At 43.3% G+C, this 16638-nt stretch overlaps 1 protein-coding gene across 1 annotated transcript in view; it reads left to right on the top strand.

Moving 5' to 3' along the window:
* Window positions 1-16638, top strand: part of LOC144497372 (metalloprotease TIKI2-like) — a 356280-nt gene that overhangs the window by 158544 nt on the left and 181098 nt on the right. The window contains exon 3 of the mRNA XM_078218545.1: window positions 14638-14784. Within this exon, the coding sequence (XP_078074671.1) occupies window positions 14638-14784 (147 nt within the window). The remainder of the gene's footprint in view (window positions 1-14637; window positions 14785-16638) is intronic.

Below are 16638 nucleotides of genomic sequence, written 5' to 3'. Positions count from 1 at the left end.
GCTCAATTGCCATTGATCTTAATGGGGCCAGAGCCATGGTATTTTCCTTCTAAGATTTCTTTGGCAAAGGTATCAGCAAAGTGGCCCAGACATCCCAGGAAAATATAGAGTGCCATAATTAATGGCGTTGTAAGCCATTCATAAGGTCTCCGCACTATGGATGCACCAGTACAATTGCATAATTCTCTAGCAATATCTGGGGTTCATCCAGGTAGCCGTTTTCTGAATTGCGTCAGTGCTTGAATGACTCTCATTCCTGAGTGAACAAAACTGGACATAATATTCCAAGTGCATCTGACCAGAGTACTATGCGGGTTGACCATCGAGATGCTTCACAGAGAAAGCTATTTCTTGGGATTGTGTTTTTAGCACAGTGAATAACATTCCTGGTCTAGTTATATATCCTCCTAGATTGCTCATAAATCTACTGCCATTGTTACTCGATTGTGAGGAAGTATAAATTTGGTGCAACCACATTATATTGCTGGAAATATTTTAGCTCATAAGCAAATCCAAGCTGACATCATTGCAGACTGTGCTTTCCCAGTGAAAATTCAGAATCAAAAGCTGTAGAAATGTTCCAATGCAATACTTCGAATAATTTGCTCCACCTATGGCCATATTTTAAACTGAAAAACCTCTGCAATAATGTTAGCATACAAATAGAAAGTAAGGTCTGACCATTGGTGCACATTTTTTAAAGAAGACTGACCAGCAAATTTGATTTTGGATGAAGACATTGGCCAGGATATTTTGGCCTCGCTCCTCCTGAAACCGTAAAATCCAGTCCAAGGTCAACGGCCCTCCCCATGCTCCGCCTCTCACCCGCCCCAATTCCCCTGGTGGGCGGAACGGTAAAATTGGGGCCAGTGACTATTTAAGTATAATATTGATAATAATATTGAAATTTGCGGCACAGAGAAGAATGTGTGTAGTGCCTCATTGATTTGTCTTGGGATGAAATAAGTGAGGTTGTTTTACCTCCAAGACAACACCATTGGGGTATTGGAGGTTGGGATCAACTCATCCTAACTCTTGATGTACTCAATAATCACACACCTCAGCCAAGCAGGTCCATTTGGCGAAGATCAAGTGGTTAGTTTAGCCTATTAGTGAAATCTGGAGGAATTAAAATTGGCATTAGGAGCTGGGAATCTGCAAGCTATTCGGGTGATCGTGAGCCTTTGTTAGCCATCAGCGTTAATGGCAACACAGGCCCAAACCTCGCGACAATCGAAAAATGAAAATCTCATCACGAGATCCTGTTTTCTGATTTTCCATCCCCCCTCACCAGTGACGTGATGGGGAGGGAGCTTTGTTTCAGTAAATTTTAATCAATTTAAATATAAATAAAGCGGTGTTCCCCACCCCCCACTGAATATTTATTGTCACGTTGGTGAGGTTTACAGTAGGCTTTTAGAAGCTTGAAGCAGTTCAGAGGAACCTGCTGGGGTGTAAAGGTAAGTATAAGCCCCGGGAGGTGAAGGACATTCCTGGTCAGTGTCCTAGCATTGTTCCCTGGCATACTGGCACTGCCAACCTGGCAATGCCAGGGATGGGCACTCTCAGGAGCCCTTTTGGGGGGGAGCGTTCCCCTTGTGTTGGGTGGGGTAGGTCCTATGTTGGGGTGGGAGGGGGGAGTTTATTTCTAATGCTGTTTGGGGAGCCCAATAAAGATGGCATCTATCAAGGCCCGCCCTGCCAGAGTGACGGCAGAAACCACAGCCCCAGAGAAAGAGAGAAAGTGTATATCTCATGTCAAACAAATGGAATGTGTATCTATGTGGCTGCTGTTGTACTGTCTGACTGAGATCAGATAATACAGAATAAACAAGAATGAAAGCTGACATTTTCTAATCTATGTAGATAGGTGCCACACTATACAATGCATTCACCCAGAAAGCTGTGGGGAGTGTGGCTGAGGGCTGTGGAAGCTCAGTCACTGAGCACGTTCAGGACAGGAATTTCTGGATTCTATTGACATCTAGGGATATGAGGATATTGGAAAAAATGGCAGAAGAAGTAGATGATCAGCCAAGAGCTGTTTGAATGATGGAGCAGGCTCGACTGACTGAATGGCCTAATCCTGCACCGATTTCCTGCGTTCCTATGTTTGCCATTGAAAGAGTTTATGGAATCCTATTGTAAATCCCATGAGAGTTTGTTTATGGCTTGGGAAACAAATTGGTCTTAAAAATTGTTGATGATTATGCAATACACATGTCAATTTTGGCCTAAACTACAAGTATGCAGCAAAAACTATTATAAAATAACATTCTACTCCATCTCACTATGCTCTACCTATAATAATAACACCGACACTACCTGTAAGGATTGTTGAAGCAGATTCAATACTGTAGTAATGTTGAAAGAATTGTATAGGAGGCCATTCAAGCAGTGGAAATAAATATGAATGTATAGAATCATAGAAACCTTACAGTGCAGAAAGAGGCCATCTGGCCCATCGAGTCTGCACCGACCACAATCCCACTCAGACTCTACCCCCATATCCCTACACATTTACCTGCTAATCCCTCTAACCTATGCATCTCAGGACACTAAGGGGCAATTTTTAGCATGGCCAATCAACCTAGCCCACACATCTTTGGACTGTGGGAGGAAACCGGAGTGCGCAGACATGAGGAGAATGTGCAAACTCCACACAGACAGTGACCCAAGCCGGGAATCGAACCCAGGTCCCTGGAGCTGTGAAGCAGCAGTGCTAACCACTGTGCTACCGTGCCGCCTCTGTATGCAATGGTAATAGAGGACAGTATAGTCAGAGGGACAGACACAGTTCTTTGTAGCTGATGGCGAGAGTCCAGAAGACTGTGATGCCTGTCTGGTGCCAGGGTTCAGGACATCAGCTCGGGATGAAGAGAAACTTGCAGTGAGAGGGGGAGGATCCAGTCCTCACAGGTACCAACAACATAGGTAGAACTAGGAAAGAGGTTCTACTTGGGGAGTATGAGCAACTCAGGGGTAAATTGAAAAACAGAACCTCAAAGGTTCTCTGGACTATTACATGAACCACCATTAGGAAGTTGCATGTTGGTGTGGGAGAAATGGGTTTCAATTCATGGGATTCTGACGCCAGTACTGGGGAAAGTGAGAGCCGTAATGTTGGAATAGTCTTCACTGGAACCGTGCTGGGACCACTGTTCTGGAGAGTCCTATAACCAGGGCGGAAGAATAGGCTTTAAACTAAATAGTGGGAGCAAGAGATCAAGGCTGGAATTTACTGCCTGTTCACGCACCATTGCTGCTGCAAATGAAGTCGGAGAATTTGACGCTCGGCCAAATCTCCTTTCACCGCAGTCGGACCAGGGAATCCCAACAGCAAGAATGGCTGGAAAATTCCAGTCCAAGTCTGGAAAGGTCTGATAAATTAAAGAGAGAAGATAAGGCAAAAGAGCAAGGTAGCAAAGAGAGAAATGATGATCAGAGCATGGATGATCAGAGCATGGATGATCAGAGCATGACAGAGCAATATAAATGTAAAACTAGGGCACCAGATATGGCCAGAATTGCCCAAATGGTAACAAGGCAGAGGCTATTGTTCAATATCTGAATGCACATAGCATTCGTAATAAAACAGTTGAATTGACAGCTCAAATAAAAATAAGTATGTGTGATCAGATAGCCATTACAGAGGCAAGGCTGCAAGATGACAAAGGCTGGGACTTGAATATTCCAGGGTCCACAACGTTTTGGAAGGACAGGAAACTAGGAAAAGGATGACGTTAGTACAATAGTAGAGAGATGACTTTAGTGCTACTGATCAAGATGTAGAATCAGTTTGCATTGAGATATGAAATAGTAAAGGTTGGAAATTACCCATGGATGTAGTTTATTGCCCCTCCTACAGTAACCAGACTGTAGGATGGACTATAAGGAAGAAATAATGGGGTCTTGTGAGAGAGGTATGATGATTAGCATGGGTGATTTTGATTTACATGTGGATTGGGCAAATCAGAGGGGCAAAAGTAGTTAATGTAGATGAGCTCATAATGTTTTTGGGACAGTTTCTCAGAGTAGCATGTGCTAAAGGTAATCAGACAGTACAACAAGACAGGATTAATTATCGACCTCATAGTAAATCCAACCCTACATAGCAGTAATTATAATATGGTTGAATTTTTCATTCCGTTCAAGGGAGAGAAGGGTGAGTCAAAGACAAGCATTTTGAATTTAAATAAGGGTAATCATGAGGGTATAAAGACAGAGCTGGGAAATTCTATTAAGGGACAAGTCAGTAGAGATGCCGTGGCAGACATTTAGGGCGATCTTCATAATACTCCACATTCCAGCGAGAAAGAAAGACTCTAGGGGAAGGGCGTTCCATTTGTGGCGAACTCAGGAAGTTAAAGATAGTATCAAATTGAAAGAAAAAGCATACAATTCTGCAAAGATTAATGTTAAATTCGAAGATTGGACAGAAAATAAAAAAACAGCAAAGAAATGCTAAAAAAAATCAAAATAAATTAGAAAAAGAGAGAAAGCTGGCTAGAAATATAAAGACAGATGGTAAGAGTTCCTACAGGTATCTAATGAGGAAAAGAGTAAAATTAATGTTGGTCCTCTACAGAGTGAATATGGGGAATTTATAATGGAAAATAAGGAAATGGTGATGAATTAACAGATATTTTGTATCTTTGTTCACTGTCAATGAAACAAATAACATCCCAGAAATAACTACATCAAGAGGTGAAAGGGAGGGAGAAACTGAAAACAATCACCATCATCAGGGAAAGAGTATTGAGAAAATTATTAGAACTAAAGCTGACATGTCCTGATGGACTTTTTCCTGGAGTCTTAAAAGTAGTAGTTGTTGAGATAGTTGATGCATTGTTGTTAATTTTCCAAAATTTCCTAGATTCTGGAAAGGCCCACCAGAATGGAAAATAGCAAATGGAACTCTTCTATTCAAGATAGCAGTGAGGCAAAAAACAGGAAACTACAGACCAGTTAACTTTGATTTGATTTATTATTGTCACATGTATTGGGATACAGTGAAAAGTATTGTTTCTTGCACACTATACAGTCAAAACGTACCGTTCATAGAGTACATAGGGGAGAAGTAAAGGAGAGGGTGCAGAATATAGTGTTACAGTCATAGCTAGAGTGTAGAGAAAGATCAGTTTAATATATGGTAGTTCCATTCAAAAGTCTGATGGCAGCAAGGAAGAAGCTGTTCTCGAGTCAGTTGGTACATGATCTCAGACCTTTGTATCGTTTTCCTGACAGAAGGAAGGAGCTGTTCTCGAGTCATTTGGTACATGATCTCAGACCTTTGTATCATTTTCCTGACAGAAGGAAGGAGCTGTTCTCGAGTCATTTGGTACATGATCTCAGACTTTTGTATCTTTTTCCTGACAGCAGAAGTTGGAAGAGAGTTGTCTGGGTATGTGGGGTCCTTGATTATGCTGGCTGCTTTTCCAAGGCAGCAGGAAGTGTAGATGGAGTCAATGGATGTGAGGCTGGATTGCGTGATGGACTGGGCTACATTCACAACCCTTTGTCCATTTTGGCAGGAAGATTTTAAAAACAGCATATTACTTAATTGGGAAGAGATTGCAGAACTCTGTGAGGTACAGAGAGATCTGGGTGTCCTGGTAGTTGGAATCACAAAAAAAATCATGCAGGTATAGTGAGTGATTAGGAATCCAAATAGAAGGTTGTTGTTTATTGCAAGGGGAACGGAATAAAAAGTAAGGATATTTTGTTGTTGTTGTACAGGGCATTGCAAGACCACATCTTGAGTGCTGTGTACAGTTTTGGCCTCCTCATTTAAGGAAGGACATAATTGCATTAAAAGCAGTTCAGAGAAGGTTCAGTTGACTGATTCCTGGAACGAGGGAGTTATCCTCTGAGGAAAGATTGGACAGGTTGGAACCGTATACATTGGAGTTTAGAAGAATGAAATTCTTATTGAAATGTAAGATCCTGAGGGGAGTTGGCAGGGTGGATGCTGAAAGGATGTTTTGCTTTGTTGAAAGACTAGAACTAGAGAACAAAGTTTAAGGCTTAAGGGGAGAATTTTTTTTCCTGGGAATTTCATGAGTCTGTAGCGCTCTCTTCCTGAGAGAGCAGCGGGGGTGGGGGTGGTGGGGGGGGGGGGGGGGGGGGGCACACCTCCATTGAATATTTTTAAGGCTGAGTTAGATAGATTCTTGATTGACAATCAACTCCAAGGGTATAGGGGTTGGAAAGAAAGTGGGCCAGAATTTTGCATCCCCACTGCACTGCACGCACCCCTACCTCTCCCAGTGGATTCTGGGCTCTGTGGTTGAGGGGAGGAAATGTGAAATTGTATGGAGGGGATTCCCTCCAATTTCCCACCCGAACTGACTTCAGAGCGCTTTTATGCTGGGGCGGGAAGCCCGTCCTTGCCTGAATTAAAGTCCTTAAGTGGCCACTTAATAGCAGCTTCCCACCCAGCCTCATTTTTAGTCTGGCTACGAGATGACAGCTCAGGCGGAGGGAGGAACCTGTAAATCTCAGAGTTAGATCTCAGGCAGGAAGGGATGATGGGAAGGTGCCTCTATCAGAAGCCTCCTTCTGTCTAGGGGCGCACTCCTATTAAGACCTGGTGAACTCTGGACTTACCTCCCCGCCACATCAGCCAGAGCCCTGACACACCTTTTTCTCCGGTTTCCAGGACTTAGGGCAGGATTCTCTGATTACATCCATTCCTGCCCCGGCGCCAACGAGAGCGGAGAATGTGGCGCTCAGCCGGAACTCCATTCACTGTAGCGTCACTGGCGAATCCCAACCGCGGACGTGGTCTGAGGTTTTTGGCATCAGTCTCAGGCAGCACCCTGCAAGTGCCTCTTCCAGCCACCGCAGTGCTGTTCCTGGAGAACTGACCAAACTGATTGGTTGGCAGCTCCCCAATAGGACAGCCTCCCGAGTGAGGGACGGAAGCCCCGCCTTATGCCAATCAATGCTCTTTTGAGCATAGTGTGGCAGAGGGGATATAGGAACCAATGGAAACTGTTACCTGCTAACTCTTTGCTTGCCATCCCAACAATTCAACCTTTGAGTTTTGGCCACCATCATACCAGCCATGATCTGATTGAATAGTGGAGCTGTCTTAAGGGGCCAAATGACCTACTCCTGCTCCTAATTCGCATGTTTTTTTGTTTGTAGGAATTGGGCATATACTATTGGGAAAGAGGACGGGAGTGGGACTAATTCAATAGCTCTTTCAAAGAGCCAACACACACACATGCAGATGATGAGCTGAATTCCCGCCATTTGTGCTGTAAGATTTGAAGATTACTTTGAATAAAGCACCTTTTTCCTGCGAATCCAAGTACCTTTTGCTAATGTATAACACAGTAAACTGCCAACGTATTGTGAGCTGAGGCTTGGTAATTAGAACAAGGAATAGTTGGTTCTAGATTCCACGTTCAGGTGAAAGCTACATCAGAAATGGAATTGCATTTTCTCTTATAATTAAAGGCACAGGTCAGTGGAACCTACATACTTTAAACAAATTCAGATGTACTGAATAGTTTAAAAGAAGGAGTCAACTATTTAAAGGAGATGATAAATGCCAACAGTTTCTTTGCATTAAGTAAATCCTTCTGTCCGGGGTTCCCGAGACAGTCATGGAGTGACACAGCTTGTAAAATAGAATTTTTCCCCACGTGGGTGGGGACATATTTTGCTTTCTTTCCGCTTCCCTGCTGACTGAATTTCCCAGTAAACACATGGCAGCAATATTTGACCAAGTAGCTCTTTGGGTAATGAATCCCACTTGGTCTAGCGATCACCATAAAGCTGCCATCCATGATAAGATGGATAGAATAAAGTAAATTGTGATATGATGTTGCCACACATTGTCCTGAGCCAATTGAATGATAAGGTCCGAGTTTTGACTTCACCTCGTGCTGCGTAAGCCGGAGCGACAGTCGTGGGCCAAAAAGCCGGAAAACCCATAGTCTAGAGAGGGGAAATCCTGCCCAGGTTCATTTTTCTGGTCACAATCCAATGTCTGCTACTTGTGCGTACAGACAAAATGCTTTACCCCTCGTCCCCTAGGTAAGCATTGGATGAGGTTTGGCTGCAATTTCTTCAACTGTTGAATATCAGAGGTGCATTGTATTTCCAGTTTCTTCATTCATGGGCTCTTTGGGCCAAAGTGTGTATGTGCATGTGTGTGTTGTGAGTAAATGAGAGGGGGTGTGGTAGCTCACACTGAGGCGCATTGATATGTTTGCATATTGGACGCACAGCATGGAATTTTCCCTTTCTTCACCCGAGTGCTGCCTCAGTTGAGCAAAGCAACGTACTGCTTGCCAGCCTCTCTCACCATGTTGTCCTGCACTTGGATTAAAAAATATTGGGAGGTGTGGCTCACGTCGTTACACTGGCGGGGCAGGGCCAGGAAATGCCATGCCCCAATCTCTGATTGAAAAAGAAGAGGAAGAACCCCCACCCCCTCACCAAGCACACGGAGACACACGTGCATGCACATGGGCAAACTGCCCCACTCCCTACAGGCATGGGAATGAGGTTCCCCCATTGGCACCATCCTGACACTTTCCCCTGGCACAGCACCAGGCACTGACCTCTGTGTGCCAGGGTGCCAGGGGCAGTGCCAGGGTGCTGCCCCGCCATGGCATTCTTCCTCCAGAGGCTTTAACTAGCTGTGCACCCCTGGCGGGTTCCCTTCGCCTGGTTCCCTGTCTTTAAAAACTTGTAAAACCTGCTGACGTGATGTCATGTCAGTTAGCGGGGAGATCCCAATGTGGGTGCAATGATACGCAGTGAAGCCCTTTAATGATATCCTAATTCATTAAAATAAGGCTCCTGACCTTTCTGGGCATGAACCTTATAACGTAACTTGTGGGGTGGTCGGGAAAACCTGAAAATGAGATCTCGCCGGCGAGATTACCGTCTTTTGACTCTCGCGGGATTTTTAGACACAACATCCCAGCCACAGTTAATGAATTTCAAACTAGAAAAGTATGAGGTCTCACATTTTGGTAAAGAAAATAAGGAGGTTATGTGTTACTTGGAACATCAGGATCTAAATAGATTAGAGGAGCAAAGATATCTGGGAGTGCAAATACACAAATCACTAAAAGTAGCAATGCAGATTAATAAGGTGATATTAAAAAAGCAAGCAACACATTGGTGTTTATTTGTAGAGGGATAGGATTGAAAAATAAAATTATATCAAACTTTATTCAAGCCACATTTTCAGTCCACTTCTGGTCAGCAGATTATAAAAAGCATATCGAGGCACGAGAGGGGATGCAACATTTTTGTCTTACAAGGATTGAAAGCAGAACAGTGAGGTTACACTCATCAGAAAAGGATGAACAGGCTGGATATTTTTTCTCTTGAAATGAGAAGGCTGAGAGTTGACAGAACAGAATTATATTTCAAATAATGAAGATTTTCAATGGGGTAGGCACTGAGGGAATACTCCTACATGTTAGCACTGTTGCTTCACAGCACCAGGGACGCGGGTTCAATTCCCGGCTTGGGTCACTGTCTGTGCGGAGTTGCAGATTCTCCCTGTGTCTGCGTGGGTTTCCTCCGGGCGCTCCGCTTTCCTCCCACAGTCCGAAAGACGTGCTGGTTAGGTGCATTAGCCATGCTAAATTCTTCCTCAGTGTACCCGAACAGGCGCCGGAGTGTGGCGACGAGGGGATTTTCACACTAATTTAATTGCAGCGTTAATGTAAGCCTACTTGTGACACTAATAAATTAACTTAAAGAAAGCTTGTATGTGGAGGAGAGAAAAATGAAAGCTATCAATATAAAATAATCCCCAAGAAATCAAATAGGGACTTTGGATCTTTACGTGGAGCACAGTACTCACAGAGAATATCGGGAGTTGGGGCAAATAGCAAAGATATCTTTATGGGGAGGCTAAATAAACATACTGTGATGGAATCTGCAGCCAAAGCTTGGTTGGCTGTGCACCGCTATCGGCTGAGGATCAAGTTAAATCCCAGAAAAGGAGCTGAAATTCTTTCTGAGGATAACAGAGCTTTGAAGGACTTTGTGTCCTGAGATTGATGACATGTGTGCTGAGTGGGCTGCAGAGCCAATTCATAAGATCTGTCTTAGCTGTATCTGCCATTTAATGTGCCATTTATCATTATCGACTGCAATTTGCCTGTTAATTCAGGTTCAATTTTGTTGATTTTGTGTTTTAGAGTACGGAATTCCCCGACCTCGCCCCCTGGCGGGGATTCTCCGGCCCCGCTGCAGTGAATGGCGTTTTGGCTGAGCGCCACATTCTCCATTCTCGCTGGCTGGCAGCGGTGGCGGGACGGACGGGAACGGAGAATTCCGGCCATTATTTAGTCTTTACTTTGTCTCGTGCACTGTAAAACGTCTTCTGTTTTAAACCGTGGACTCTTGCGGGTTTCATTCTTTCAGTAAATAACTGGCTTTTCAGATTTCTTTTTAAAGGAAGTTACAGGGATCATAACAAAATGAGGGAGAAGGGAATAGAGGGTTACACTGATCGAGTTAGATGAAGATGAATGTGAGAAGGCTCGGATGGAGCGTAAAGGCCAGCATGGACTGTTTGGGCTGAATTTGTTGCTTCTGCACTGGTTAGTCCTTGTAATTAGATGGATGTGAAGAGTAAGGAGTTAGGTATGGTACTGGAAGGCTGCCAGGGCCTGTGGAAACAGAAAGGTACCTTTAATAGAGGAGAGGGAAGTAGTTGGAGGTAAGACAAAAAAATAAAGTGAAATGCCACTGTTACATTTTAGTTTTTTTAACCTTGGGGATTTTTAAAATTTCCTTTATTTACATCATGTTGGCAAGTGAACCCTGCTCTCTGTACTTTCTGGGAATATTTTTAATATCCATGATAACTGGATAAGTTTGCAGCAATGTGCTGCTACGAATGAGAAGAATAATCTTTTTGTTAATTACGTTACCTAATGGAATTAACCAATAGCTCAATGGGATCCAGCTTGCTCCTGGGAAATACTGGAGTGCCACATTAGATTATGGTCGGAATTCTCGGACCTCACCCACAGCTGGGATTCTCCGGTCCCGCTGCTGTTGATGCAGATTTGGCTGAGTGCCAAATTCTCCATTCTCGCTGGCAGCGATGCAACACCAGAGAATTCTCGCCCAGGTCTAAATTTAAGCAACTTCACTCAAAAAAAGAAAACAGTAACATAATACATTTATGAATTAGAAGTTCTAATATTTAGCTCCTCAAAGGGAAAATGATCAAAAGACGTAACGTAAATGCTAAGCTATTTTTTATAGATAACTTCTATATTCACAGTTCTTGAAATTCCTTTGGGGTGGTTGTGGGGTGGCTGGGATGGGGGGTGGGGGGGGGGGCGGCGGTGGGGGGCGGCTCAGTAATGGTATTCTACACATCTCAAATTCAAGCTTTGTGGAATTCCCAAAGAAACGGAGCAGAAGGATAAATATGATTGTTTATATCATTTCCCTGGGACAGGGTGAGGGAGATTTGAGTTACTCTGGCCAAAGTTATGGCAGGAGACCAGGGGAACCTCAGCCAAATTTTTGGGTCAGGGTTTTCTTTTAAACTTCTTGCCACTCCAGGGGCTGTGGTTGTTGCATGAATTATGATTCCCAACAGATACACTGGAATCGTGCTTTTGTCAGTGCCCCTGCAGAATTTGTAGGGCCAGTGGGAATTTATACTGAACAACCGGGCACTGGCGCTCACCTGGTGATGACGGTTGGAGATTGTAGGAATGGATGCTCTCCCTTGTCGCTGTCCCTGTGTTTCCTGTTGGTTCCTTCTCTACGGAAGGTTTTAAGTTGCTTGCCTGATCCACAGGTTGGTCCCTTACCCTAGTGACCTGGACATGGAGGAGGCCCTTTGTAATTTGGTCTCTGCAATTGTCTTGCAAGTACAGCTGATCGCTCTGTCAAAGTTGCAAAAAGGGACCTTTTGTGATTCACACTTACGGATTGCAGGAGAAATGTTTGATTTTCATTTGTCTTTTGGAAGCTCCAGATTGTCTCTTAATTTGGAACTGCTTTCCAGCTTGATATCACCAGAGATTTCCTGCACTTCAATAGTTATCTACCATATCTGAATAAATTTCCCTTCTGTTTGAAAGTAGCTTGGTCCCTTTGCAAGCTTTTCAGACAAATAATGATATACTTATATCAAGTTAAATTTGGAGAAAGTTTTGACATTTTTAAACACCTTGAGATGAGTAACTGAATTAAATAAATCTTTGCAAAGGTGAACCAAGACAGAATTACATTTTTGTCACCGCCAGTGAGTGGCAAATATCTGATACCTTTCTACTGGGTGTGCGTCCTCATTGTATAATTTGAGATGTTAAATATGTGATTAAGCTTTGAAGTTAAAGGGTGTTCTCAAAAGCTTGCAGACTAAACCATATTATCAGAGTTGACTTCACAAATGCAGAGTATAACAGCCCTGTTCAGCTCCCAAGAAGAAAGAATCTCCAGGGTACCACAACAGTGGCATGATCGTGGCTGAGATTGCTTTTCTCTAATTGTGGGGATGGAATTAGTTACCTTTTTTGATTGACACCTAGAATGGCAAGTGCACTTCACATTACCTATTCTGACATTAAATGACTGGTCTGCCCGAGGTGCTGTGATGCCCTTACGGACAAAAGGCACACCCCTTATAAGTTACTGCAAAGTCATGCATACTTGGCCCAATTTTAACAACAGCTGTCCAACGTGTCAAAACCCAGCTAGTTCCTCTTGGGCAGTCTCTCGGCATCGAGGGTGACTTGCTTCTACTCTGGTTTGAACAAGATTGTTCTGAAGTGGTTAATAAGTCCAATGTGTGACCTGCAGACTCTGCCACTTGCAGGCAGGTAGTGCTTGAAGGGTCAGAGAGATGAGTTTCCTCTCTCTGACACCATGACTTTTCACAGCAACTTCATTGCAGTGTTAATGTTAGCCTACTTGTGACACTAATAAATAAATTGTAACTTTGCTCTGCTGCATTTTCCTGACAAAGCCTCTCAATGTGTTCGGTGCCTTCCCGAATGTACCATCCCCATTTTGATCGGTCACAAGCCAGGGGATCCATGAGTCAGTGGGTATGTTGCATCTCCTCAGAGCTGCTGCGGAGAAATCACTGAAGCATTTCCACTGTACCCCTAGGAGTCTCTTGTCATGACCGAGTTCTGAGTAGACTAGTTGCTTTGGGAGTCTGGTGTCAGCTATATGAGTGACATATCCTGTCAAGTAGAGTTGATTTTGATTGGAATCTCAATGCTGGACATGTTGGCTTGGGAGAGGAACCACCTTTCTGACCACCAGAGTTGGATGTGCTTGTGAAGACACCACTGATGATACTGCTGCAGTGCTTTCGGGGCCTGCTGTCGGTTGTGTTGGCCTCCAAAGTATTTAGGAGCACAGAGATCAATGCTGCCTAGTAAAACATAACTTTCATCTCCAATTAGGGGCCGGATTTTTCCGACCATTCACGCCAGTGGAATTTTCCCATCCCGCTGCAGCGAACGGAGATTTGGCTGGGCACCAAATTCTCTGTCTTCGCTGCAACGGAAGTGTGCGTGAAGGGACGCTAAGATTGCACCCAGGGGGTTTCTTACAAACCTGCATGAGCCTACCCTGTCATTAGAGAAGGTTTTTTCGCTTAGAAATGTCTACAACAGTACACTTTTTGAACTGTGTATGTTGGGTTACTTTTATTTTGTCTGCAATCTGCTCCACAGAATGAAAGGGAAAATTCACAATAACGACAGTCTCATGTGATATTACAAAACAGTTCTTTGAAGTGTTAAGATATTCTGATTTATCTTTGATCCCTTTTCTGCTGTTAAAGATGCTTCTCCTTCATGCAAATAGCATTTGTCAAGCCTATTTAACAGTTTGTAAAAACTGCATCCAAGAGATATAATAGGAAGTGAAAAAGAGAGTAGGGTGTATGGAGTGACTAACAGTGATCAGAGTCGAGGGTTAAGAGTCTTGTGGATTAAGTGAAGATGATGGCAATACAAAACTGACCTTAAAAAAAACCTGAGGGCCGTTTCTCTGGAAGTCTGGCAACATGTTGAGCTGAAAAGATGGTGAAATGACTTGGAAAATTGAATTTGAAATTCCACGTGAGTGGTACAATGAAAATTATTAGAATCATCAAAGAGCTCCAGAAAGCACTAAAGAAATTTTATAAAGATTTTTTTAATCGTTCTCGGTCACTGGCATCGTGATTGATGTAGGACGTTGCTGTGGCCCTTACCATGTGTCAGAGGACCACTGAAATGTAATGGCCATCTAATGTCTAGTAACCCTTCCCCTCCAAACATCAGTAGGCTCACTCTACTGATTGTTACTTGGGTTGTATAAGAAGCTATGGTCAGTGCTCAGCACCTTTAGGTGGAGAAAGGAGAAAATCATATGTAAGGGATGATGGTTCCGGAATCAAGCTATTTGGAATTCATATGGGATCTCTGCTTGGTTCATTTCTTGCACAACATTTCACATTATACACAATGTTTGCTTGTGTGAAATAGAAACACTGCTTTATGATTAAACTTCGTCTGGATGTGTCTGCCTTTAAAATGTCGCATACCCTAAGCCCACACTGTTGTAAATTCCACCTATTTCCAACTCTGCGTTTTTCACAAATCTTTCACTCTTGTGTCATTACAGGTCCTCTTTGCTTTAAACCAAACACTACTGCAACATGAGAGCCTCCGAGCAGGCAGTTTGCAGGTCCCTTACACAACAGAGGACCTCATCAAACACTACAACTGTGGTGACTTGAATGCTGTCATCTTCAATCACGACACATCCCAAGTAAGGAACCGTAGCTGTTATTTTGTTGACATTTTCAATCTTGTCAAAACGATTGCAGAGAAAGGGTCAATTGAGATGGAAAAAAAAAGGTTCCGGGTTATTTTAAAAGTTTTTTAGCAGCTAATTGCAAGAATGACTAAATATAGAAGGCTGTCAAATCAGTTTGCATTTTCTTCTGTGCCTACTTTGAATTGAATCATAATCTTTTGGCTCATGGCCGGCTAGCTTAATGAAGCAAACTCATGTAAACCATAGGCTGTTTTCGACATGGCTCCTTGTGCCCCTAAAATGTGCACACGTTAATGAAACTAATGTGAAGTTGGCACTGAATGGGCCCTCAGAAATTTGTTGTTTTTGAATAATATTTACATGGTTTCGGAGAAATTGGACAACAGCCTAACAAACGTTACATGAGTTAGTGGAGCTTGGCCAAGCCAGCGTGGTTTCTGATTAGATTACTGTATGCTCTGGCACTGCACTCTGGCTTTAATGCTTGCTGTCAGTTGCAATTTAGAAGCATGCCTCAGGTCCTTTGAAGACTGTGGAAAAAGTTTGTTTACGTCATTATTATTTTTACAAAAAAAAGATAACGTTAATTCTTTTCCTTCATGAAAAGTTGGTTAATGGTCTTTTGTAGCCTATAATTATAGAATGATTGTTTCTGCTGGATGCTCAGATGTACAGTTCTGTAGACTGCACCGATCCTATTTGCAAAACCTGCTGCAAATATTTTCTCATTTAAGGGAAGGCAATCTGGAGAAAGTGTGGCTGAGATGCTTCACTATTGCGAATAGGAGGTTGTTAGTATTTGGTCTGTGTGGTGCAACCGGAATGTCTTCCCCAGAGCTTGCAATTCAGCTACTGTTCCCCGTTAACCCAGTCTGAATTCTATCGATTTCTGAAGCAAGATCTCCTGCCAGTTGCTTTAGCAAGTTGTAAGATTTTGCATTTTAAAAAATATATACGGAAGCAAATTGTACTCCACTGACATTCCTCCCTTCCATTCAGTTTGCGAATTATCTCCAAAGTCATTAGTGGGAAGTGTTAGTGGTCCAGAACCTGTTTTGTGAACAGATCAGTTGGGTTGGTCTTTTCACAAGTCTTTCAACTTAATAAGTCGTGTTTTCAGCAATGTTCCTGCTTTGCAGCTGATGCAATATTTTCAATTGTGATTGATTACAGAGGCTTTTGAATATTTAAATTAAAATCCTTCCCCTAATCCCTCTAACACAGAACACCAGGGATGAACTGATGCTCTAATCTCCAGAGCTGCTATGACAGAAATGACTGACAATGCATTGGCTGACGTGTTTTCTCCATGCGATAGGCCCATCTATATGGTGCAGCACTGGGCAATGCCTGCAGGAAGTCCAAATGGTCGTGGATGCATTTCATCCCCTACCCAGGTCTTCCTCAGTTCCACTGAAAAGGAGATTGGATAATCTTGGCCATATTAACTGGAAACTGTGGGTGAAATCTTCCCAAAAATCTTACCCCCTCCCCTCTGATGTGAAACACGCCAGGTTTCTCTCCAGATTTTATCAGGGTTGTCATCCCTTCACCTCATCCCCCCCACCCCGAGCTGCCCCTAGTCAGTGTGGCACCCCCAGAACATTGGACCCTTACCCCCATTTCCCCTCCCCCCCCCCAAATGGAGGAGATCACACTCCGCACCCGATGATGTCACACCCCATCCCCAAGGCATTTGCATTTGAAATACCAAATAGTTATTGTTCTTACTTTAGCCAATGTTCACCCCTCAAGAATTAATGGAAGTTTATTTCGTTAACACTGCAATAAAGTTACTGTGACAGTTGTCTGCTCTGATCAGTATTTTACACTTCTAATCATCGT

This window comes from Mustelus asterias, chromosome 8 (genome assembly GCF_964213995.1).
Source record: "Mustelus asterias chromosome 8, sMusAst1.hap1.1, whole genome shotgun sequence".
In the NCBI taxonomy this organism is placed as follows: domain Eukaryota; kingdom Metazoa; phylum Chordata; class Chondrichthyes; order Carcharhiniformes; family Triakidae; genus Mustelus; species Mustelus asterias.
The sequence above is the reverse complement of the archived record's forward strand: the minus strand, read 5'-3'. Positions and strand labels throughout refer to the sequence as shown.